General features: G+C 37.5%; 1 protein-coding gene across 6 annotated transcripts in view; it reads left to right on the top strand.

Annotated features, from left to right (window-relative positions):
• Nucleotides 1–10000, top strand: part of dock1 (dedicator of cytokinesis 1) — a 525870-nt gene that overhangs the window by 77990 nt on the left and 437880 nt on the right. For all 6 annotated transcript variants that reach the window (XR_012387688.1, XR_012387689.1, XM_073917871.1 and 3 more), the window contains 2 exon segments: nt 3990–4147; nt 7052–7133. Coding sequence is in view for 4 of the 6 variants with exons in the window: in XM_073917871.1 (XP_073773972.1) it covers nt 3990–4147; nt 7052–7133 (240 nt within the window). In the remaining 2 variants the exon portion in view is untranslated.

Here is a 10000-nt window from a genome sequence, read left to right as displayed (position 1 = left end):
TTCTTTTTTCCTGTTGAGCACTAAAGGAGATATTCTTGAGAACATTAGAAACATGTAACTGTAACCTCACCGGTCTTGCACTACCCAACCCGCTCTGAGCTGGGATCGAACTGGCAATTCTTTGTATGGGAGTCAGTTGCTCTAACAGGGAGACTACAGAACATAGCTTCTAGTGACTGTCACTAGAGGAGTGAGCTTTACCTGCACATCACTTCATTAGCTGGCTTCTGTTACACTCACTAACTCTGATGGTCCTACACTACCCAACCCGCTCGGTGCTGGAATCGAACCGGCGATTTATATGGGAGCCGGTTGCTCTAACAAGGAGGCTACACACCGTGGCCTTGTCTGTGGCTAGAGCACCTTTTAGAGGTCAGAGGAGGGAGGTTTACCTGCACAGCACTTCACTAGCTGGCTTCTGTTACACTCACCCCCCTAAACCTCAATCCCATGCATGTAACGGCACTAATGTAACCCTGCCAGTCCTACACTACTCTACTCTCTCTGAACTGGGATTGAACCGCGGATTCTTTGTGTGGGAGTTGGTTGCTCTAACAAGGTGGCTACAGAACATGACTTCTAGCGTCAGTCACTAGAGCACCTCTTAAAAGTCAGAAGAGTGAGTTTTACTTCCACATCACTTTATTAGCTGGTCTCTGTTACACTCACCCCCCTAAACCTCACTCCCATCCTGGTCATGGCACCAATATAACTCAGATGGTCCTACACTACCCAACCCGCTCTGTGCTGGGATCGAACTGGCGATTCTTTGTATTGGAGCCGGTAGCTCTAACAAGGAGGCTACAGACCATGGTATTGTCTGTGGCTAGAGCACCTTTTAAAGATCAGAGGAGGGAGGTTTACCTGCACAGCACTTCACTAGCTGGCTTCTGTTACACTCACCCCCCCCTAAACCTCAATTCCATGCAGGTAACGGCACTAGTGTAACCCTGCCAGTCCTACACTACTCAACTTGCTCCTACAAGGATGCTAAAGAACATGGCTTCTAGCTGGTGTCTGTTACATAACCATTGACACCTATAATAGGAAAAACAAACAAAAGGTGGCGTCAAACCTTTAAGTATCTTTTTTTTTCCTGTTGAATGCTAAAGGAGATATTTTGGAGAATGTTGGAAACATGTCACTTTAACCCCACCTACACCTCACCTACACTACCCAACCCGCTCTGAGCTGGGATCAAACTGGTGGATCTTTGTATAGGAATCGGTTGCTCTAACATGGAAGCTACAGACCATGGCCTAGTCTGTGCCTAGAGCACCTTTCAGAGGTCAGAGGAGTGAGCTTTACCTGCAAAGCACTTCACTAGCTGGTCTCCGTTACACTTACTCCCCTAAACCTCACTACCATGCCAGTCCTACACTACTCAACCCTCTCAACCCTGAGCTGGGATTGAACCAGCGATTCTTTGTGTGGTAGTCAGTTGCTCAAAGAAGTAGGCTACAGACCATGGTCTAGTCTATCACTAGAGAACCTCTTAAAGGTCACAGGCACCAATGTAACCCAGTCTGTCTTACACTAGCCAACCTGCTCTGAGCTGGGATCGAACCGGCGATTCTTTGTATCGGAGTCGGTTGCTATAATAGGAAAAACAAACAAAAGGTGTCTTAAAACCTTTAAATTCATTTTTTTCTGTTGAACACTAAAGGAGATATTTTGGAGGACAATAGAAACAGGTAACTCACTCCATGCTGGGTTGAACCGGCGATTCTTTGTATGGATCTCGATTGCTCTAACAAGGAGGCTACAGACCATGGCCTCTAGCTGGCCTCTGTTACATTACTATTGAAAGCTATGATAGGAAAAACCAACAAAAGGTGGCTTCAAACCTTTGAGCTTTAGTTTTCCTGTTGAAGACTAAAGGAGATATTTTGAAGAACGTTAAAAACTTGTGTTTGTAACCCCGCCGTTGTCACCCTACCCAACCCACTCTGAGCTGGGATTGAACCAGCGATTCTTTGTGTGGGAGTCGGTTGCTCTAACATGGAGGCCTGTTGCTAGAGCACCTATAAAGCCGTGGCTCACATCTCAGTGTAAGCAGGGTTCTGTCATCTGAGACAAATTTGGGAAATCCTAAAAGATTCCTATAGTCTTGGCTTGACATGTTCAAAGATAGGCTCTTGGTGCCCGTTGCGGTCAGATTTTTCCTCTGATAAAGTTCTGGCAGTGCCAGAAGATTTCAGACACTTTCCTGCAGTGTGACAACAGCTGTGATGAGCGCCAATCCAAGAACCAATAGGAGCTACAGATTTGATGATATGGGAGTCAGTTGCTCTAACATGGAGGCAACAGACCATGGCCTCTAGTGTCTGTGGCTAGAGCACCTTTTAGAGGTCAGAAGAGTGAGGACTACCTGTACAACACTGAGCTGGCCTCCGTTACATAACCATTGACACCTAAAATAGGAAAAACAAACACTATTAAAGTCAATAGTTACCCGTTTCCAGGATTTTTCTAAATAACTTCTTTTGTGTTCAGCAGTAATTCAGCTGTGAGAAGTAATGGGTGAGTAAATGATTACAGAATTGTCTGTGTTAGGTGAAGAATTAAGAATCATCATAATGAAGTTTAATCAGTTATTGAGGTCAAAGACGAGACAATTCATCTTGGTTTTGGTATTTGAGATAATTTAACAAAAGTGATTTTCTATATTTAGGAATTGTATTAAATGCAATTAAAATACTTTAAAATTTCTAATAACTTTTGTGATGATAAAATATCCAATTATAAGGTAAAATTGGATTCAGTCGTCCTTCAGCATAATATTTCTTTATGTAAAAGGCAATCTCTGCAAAACAGTCACCTGTTCTGATAATTAAATCTCATTAAACAATAAGTAAAGATATTAATTTATTATGTTGTTTAATTATATCACAAGTAAGACATGATGTTTTGGCATATGAACAGTGATTGACATTTTGTATGTGTCTTCTATTGACCACACCATGGTAAAAATGCATTAGTATTATTTTCCATGATAGAATTGTGTATGTACACGTTCTAAAGTTTTTATTTTTATTCATTAGATTATTTTAAAATATTTATTAAAATTTATTATTGGTTATTTAATATTATTCATACAGTTTGATTTGAACACTTTAAAAATATATATTTTATTACATTCTAGAAATACCTAATGCTGACTTTAAAAAAAAAATACAGAAATGTTTTCTTAAATATTTGAAATCTCAAGCTATTTTATTTTATTTTTTATATTATTTTTATTGTTTTATTTTATTTTATTTAAAATTTGTTATTTTATTATTTTATTATGTTTTTCTTTTTATTTACATTTTTTAATTTAATTTGGTAATTTAATTTAATTTAAATTATGTTTTATTTAATTGAATTTATTTTATTTAAAAATATGTTTTTATTATTTTATTATATTTTTATTTTTAAAATATTTTATTTTAAATTAAATTTATTTTTAATTTAATTTAATATAAGTTAATTTATTCATTTAATTTTACTTTGTCTTTACATAAACCCTCACTCTTTCTTATGTACAATCTCTGAGGTTAATTTCCAGGTGACCTGTTCACTTCAGACGCTGTTGAGCTGCTGTAGTGCTTTTAGATGAGTCAGCGTCCGGTTTATTCACCCTGCTTTCAACCCGGTAGTGAGAGGAGTTTTCATTTAACATCCTTATTTATCCAGGGAAATCTTCACAAGAAGATTAAAGTTGCCATCATTTACTCTCCCAAACCCTGTATGACAAGGAGAATTTCTAAAAATACTACTGGTGATTGATGACCTACCTTTCTAGGTGACTCTACCCAGATGTTTACTGTATTTTAAATCAATATTAGCACATATGCAGTCTGCATGTGCTGAAATAAAGTAATATAATGACTCTGTAGTAAGTCTTGTGGACCTTTGAAAGACATTTAAAAATAATAATTGTGTGCTCCAGATGCTAGAAATGAAATATGCGTGGGTTTGTTTTATTTAAATTGTTTTATTTTCAGTCTCAGAAGCAGAACTTGGATTTGAACAGGCTGGCGAAGTTTGCCTCCACACCCTCGTTCGCTTTGTTCGTCACGCTCAAGAATGTCGTCTGCAAAATCGGAGAAGATGCGGAAGTGCTGATGTCACTTTATGACCCCATTGAGTCCAAGTTTATAAGGTCAGTGGTGCACACATGGACTTAAATGAGCATGCATGTCGAATCATGCATTAATCATGTTTTGTCATACTTGATTTGTTCAGAAATCCCTTTTCAGAACTAGTCCTAGTTTTTCACTTGGTAGAAGCAAAATTGATGCAAAAAGGTTCCCTGAACTTGACTGTTGATGTCTTATATATAATAATGATAATAAATAATAAATAATAATGTCAAATAACCTTCAACATACATCTCATTTTGCAATAAAAGTCTTCATTTACAAATATCTTTTTTCAGTAGATTTGCTATATGTAAGTTTATAAAGTTTGCAGAGTTTAATAGAGTGCACTGACTCTCACAAGTGTATCTCCAGTTATTTTGTGTGAATATTATATTTTAAATAAACTGCAAACAAAAAAGTATATTACATTTTCTCTGATTCCTTCTTGAAATTCTTCCCTCTTATTCACATACCTGTCTGATGGCTCATTATGCAGCTCATTATGCAGGTCTTTGTCTTGTGTGACTCACTGCAGTAATGGTAGTTCACGCCTTCTCGCATAAACCATTTTCACTCAGAAAGTGACTTAGAAATGTGAATTCATTATATAGTTTTCTGTGAGCAAATAAACTAGATCAGTGGTTCTCAAACTGTGGTACGTGTTCCACTAGTGGTACGGAGGCTTCCTTCAAATGGTACGTTGACGAATCGCTGAATAATTAAAGTAAAAAAATGAACACACTTTTCACCTTTTGGTGTGTACAACACCACCAATGTGATCAGTAAATTGATTTTAATAGACTAAACCTTTTATTTTATTTTCAATTTTCTAATCTTTATGTATTCTATCATTTGAATCTAATTTCCTTTCCATATTTGTAACAGTTGTTGGGGACGTATCCTGTATTTGTATATGCCAATGTTGACAGGTAAAGCTTAATCACAACAAGTGTCTACAAGTCTATAAAATACAAGTTAATGTTTAGATTTCAAAGATATATGTTTCATGTATTTAAACCTTATTTGTATATTTAAAAATTTATCCAAAAAAAAAAAAAACATGAATATGATGACAAGAGATTTTGATGAATAGACTACTATATCATAATACTTTACATTTAAGTACAGCAGTTTTTTTTTTACTTTTTAAGAACTGTGTTATTTGTATTAACTTATAAAAGCACATTTTAATTTAAATGTTGACATTTTATTTATCTTTGTATCTGAAAGCACAGAGCAGTTTTAATGTTTAGACTATTTATAAAAGTTAAAGTGGCTGACAATTTTAAATATTCTTAATAATAAGAACTAATCTGCCTCGTTTGTGAACTGTGCAGAGCTGTAGCTGCTTAATTAGGCCAACTAAGCTACTGTATTTTAATACTGGATATTATGGTGGAGAGACAATTTTATATCAAGGTGGTACTTGGTGAAAAAAGTTTGAGAACCACTGAACTAGATGATTCTCACATCATTTTGAAGCAAAAACAATAGGCTACAAGATCCAGTTCTCAAAAGTCTTGTGCACATATGTTCTCTGTGTGTTTCATGGCCTTGTTTTAGACCAAACTCAAACTAGGTACAGTTGCCTCGAACCGGGCCAAAGCACGCTTGCCCCCTCCCCCTCCCGTCTTCCCCAACAGCCCGCACTCACACCACAGTCGGGCCTCGGCACGCTTACGTCATCGCTGTGAGACGCTCTCACTCAGCCGCACAGAGGAGATTTCTCTAGTTATATCGTTTCAGTCGTTTGATATGCATTTACATGCAGCCAAATATTTCGCCAAACAATCCTTAGGGATGCGGTGACACGCAGTCAGATATTTCGCCGAACAGATCCGCCACTTTTGGCGCTCATAAACAATCATAAAGCCCTCGTGCTGCAGGATTGAGGAGGTCTGCTGAAGGCGCCCAGCTGTCGTGCTGTGAGGAGTTTGCGTCTTTAATACTTTAATAAACTACGACCGTTTGCGTTCATTGAACAGTAAGAATGATTAATAATTCCATATGAAACAGCCCCTTAAAAGTCACGGCTCGCTTTCAGTTTCCAAAGCCCAAGTGAACCGCGCTCAGGCCCACCTCTTCCAACCGGGCCAGGGCCGGCCAAGTGAACCGTGCTTGAGCCCGATTCAGCGCACTCACACTTCTCAAACGATCCGGGAAACAGGCCTGGGCACGGTACGGATGGCATAGTGTGAGTAGGCCTTAGTGACTTCAAAATTTTGTTTTTTCACTAACCACGCATAAACGTTTCTTTCTCATAAACACAAACACATACAAACATTCTGCTGAGGTATTATTGTAGTCCAGATTGTGCTGTTTACAGTGTTAACACTGTTTAGCCATTAATATGATTTTAAGATACTGAAAACAACACAAATGTCAGTGCGTGTCCAAACTTCTCCAGAGCCCCAAAACACCCTCAGACCCCAGAGGATTAAAAATGCTTCTCATATGGAGAATGAAGTCACATGCATCGCTCAGGTTTGATATTTGGCAAGCAGTGTCTTTGTTCAAGGAACCACACTTATCGGAGTGCATTGGGATAGTTTAAAGGAATAGTTCAGCCATACATTGACATTTCCTGTTCATTTCATCACCCACAGGTCATCCAAGATGTAGGTGAGAGTTTGTGATTCTTTAGGAGAGTCTCTTAAGATTATTTGGAAGAGTTTGTGACCCAAAACCACAGTGGTTCACTTCCTCACTAGTAAATCAACCGCATTTGTACCATTTCCACAATGCGGAATGGATTATACCAGCAGTCGATGATCATGTTAATAGTCTATTATTTTTAATCTTGAGTGTCTTGCAGGGCATTAAAGTAGTGTGCTTTTGGTGTGTTCGCTGTGCGTCAATTTGATTATCTGCCATTAACAGGGTTAGATGTTATATTAATGTCATCAATGTATTTTTTCTTGCAGTGAGAATTATCTTGTGCGCTGGTCCAGCTCTGGTTTGGTGAAAGACATCGATCAGCTTCATAACCTACGGGCCGTATTTACTGTATGTATTACTTTGCCTTTACATCATTCATTCATTCATTCATTTATTCATTCATTTTCTTGTCGGCTTAGTCCCTTTATTAATCCGGGGTCACCACAACGGAATGAACCGCCAACTTATCCAGCACGTTTTTACACAGCGGATGCCCTTCCAGCCGCAACCCATCTCTGGGAAACATCCACAAACATTCACACACACACTCATACACTATGGACAATTTAGCCTACCCAATTCACCTGTACCGCATGTCTTTGGACTGTGGGGGAAACCAGAGCACCCGGACGAAACCCACGCGAATGCAGGGAGAACATGCAAACTCCACACAGAAATGCCAACTGAGCCGAACCAGCGACCTTCTTGCTGTGAGGCGACAGCACCACTTATTGTGCCACTGCTTCGCTGCCTTTATATTATTATTATTATTTTTATTAGTGGGCTACACGGTGGCACAGTAAGTAGTGCTGTTGCCTCACAGCAAGAAGGTTGCTGGTTCGAGCCTCAGCTGGGTCAGTTGGCGTTTCTGTGTGGAGTTTGTATGTTCTTAGAATTGTCCGTAGTGTGTGTGTGTGTGTGTGTGTGCGTGCGTGCGTGTTTGTGTGTGTGTGCATGCATGCGTGCGTGTGTGTGTGTGTGCGTGCGTGCGTGTGTGTGTGTGCGTGTGTGAATTAGTGTTTGTGTGAATGAGTGTGTATGGATGTTTCCCAATAATGGGTTGCAGCTGGAAGGGCATCCGCTGCGTAAAACATATGCTGGATAGTTGTCGGTTCATTCTGCTGCGGCGACCGCAGAAGGGCATCCGCTGCTAAAACATATGCTGGATAGTTGTCGGTTCATTCTGCTGCGGCGAGCCCAGAATAATAAAGGGACTAAGCTAAAAAGAAAATGAATAAATTATTATTATTATTATTAATATTATTATTATTCATTCCTTTTAAAATGATTATGGAGAGATTATATCATGATCTAATGCAATGCAGAATGAAACCTGCGTCTTTCTTACACCATTTATGGCATTGTAACGTGTCATAAGATTCATAACAGTATTATGCCAAGTGACAAATGGGGTTTTGTATTAAAAATAGTCTAGATTTTTTTATTTATTTATTTATAAGTGATAGTTTCTTAACTTGTTTATGTCTGAATACGGGTATACTGTATTCAAACTATAATCAATGTAATTAAATTGACGCGTAAATAAAAGGTAATGTACATTATTGACACTAATTAAATATACACTATTGGAGAGACAGAAACATTTGCAGGAGATTGACGTATGATGTCATTTTTCAAGCAGAGCTTAGCACCTTTACATTGAAAATGGTTGACAACACTGATTATTTTATGGCTGAGTTAGTTATGTTTTACAGCCATATTGTGTTGCTGTATACAGACAGTATTCTTGTTGGTGAATTATATTGCTTCTGAATATACAGATGGAATTTAATGAACTTTTAGCTTAATATGTTCAGTTAATGTAGTGAAAAAATTTGTAGTTGTTGCCTTTTTATCAGCTGTAACCAGTCTGGCCATTCTCCTCTGGGATCAACAAGGCATTTGCGCCCACAGAACTGCCGCTCACTGGATATTTTCTCTTTTTCTGACCATTCTCTGTAAACCCTAGAGATGGTTGTGCGTGAAAATCCCAGTAGATCAGTAGTTTCTGAAATACTAAGACCAGCCCGTCTGTCACCAACAACCATGCCACTTTCAAAGTCACTTAAATCACCTTTCTTTCCCATTCTGATGCTCGGTTTGAACTTCAGCAGATTGCCTTGACCATGTCTACATGCATAAATGCATTGAGGCCGATTAGAAATTAGCGTTAACAAGCAGTTGGACAGCTGTACCTAATAAAGTGGCCAATGAGTGTATAAAAGCCTATAATTGTTTTCGTATTATAGTATTATTATTTCTAATTATAGTATTTGATACACTTTTAAAATCTCTTTTAAATAAGAGAAATGCCAGCTCTGCGGTCGGCTAACTAGGTTTAGCACAGCCCTAATTTTAGGCCTTGTGCAGAAACCTCTAGGTCATGCGCAAAACCCAGGCATGACCTAATTATTTTAATTCAAACACTCAATTTTCACTACCTGCCGGTTCTTGGAAACACGGTCATGTAAATGAGTCAGTCACGGCTTGATTCCGTTTCTCTCTTCCTGTCTCTCGCTTTGTTCCTTAATGAGTAATCACGGTATTATTGGGTGACACTTTAATTCATGTTCATCAGTCGTGTTGTAGAATTGGTAATTAAAGTGTTGGAGAAAACGGCATCATCATTAATGCTGTAAAGGGTAACGAGCTAACAGTCGTTTGGAGGAGCGAGAGGAAGGAAGGAGACACAATTTGGCTTGAGTTCTTGCATGTTTTTTGTGTTCATGCATGTGCGTTGGCGTCTGCTTGGACTTTAACACCAAAAACCAATTTAATGTGCTAGAAAATAGTTATTAAAAGCATGAAGTCATATTTGAGTTCACTCAGCATCGTTAAGGCTATTGACTTGTTTTTAATTGCATTTAATTTAACCTTGCATGTAATTATACACCGCTTTCAAAATAAAATCATATATAAATGCTTTATCTAGTTTTATTAATTTATTGTTGCTAGTAATTGTTTTTATGTATTTATATTTTTATTTATATATTTTACTCTTTTTTTATTTATTTATTATTTTTTTAATGTATTAATTTATATATCAATATTTTTATTTATTGTTTTTATTCATTTATTGTTATTGATTAATTTTGTTTTTTATTTTCATTTGTTTTTATTTATTTTTTTACTTGTTTAATTTATTTATTTATTGTTATTTTATATTGTTGTCTCTTATTTATTTATTTTCATTTGTTTATTTATTTAAATTTTTA

This window comes from Danio rerio, chromosome 12 (assembly GCF_049306965.1).
Source record: "Danio rerio strain Tuebingen ecotype United States chromosome 12, GRCz12tu, whole genome shotgun sequence".
NCBI classification, from domain to species: domain Eukaryota; kingdom Metazoa; phylum Chordata; class Actinopteri; order Cypriniformes; family Danionidae; genus Danio; species Danio rerio.
Note: the sequence above shows the minus strand (reverse complement) of the source record. Positions and strands in the feature narration are given on the sequence as shown.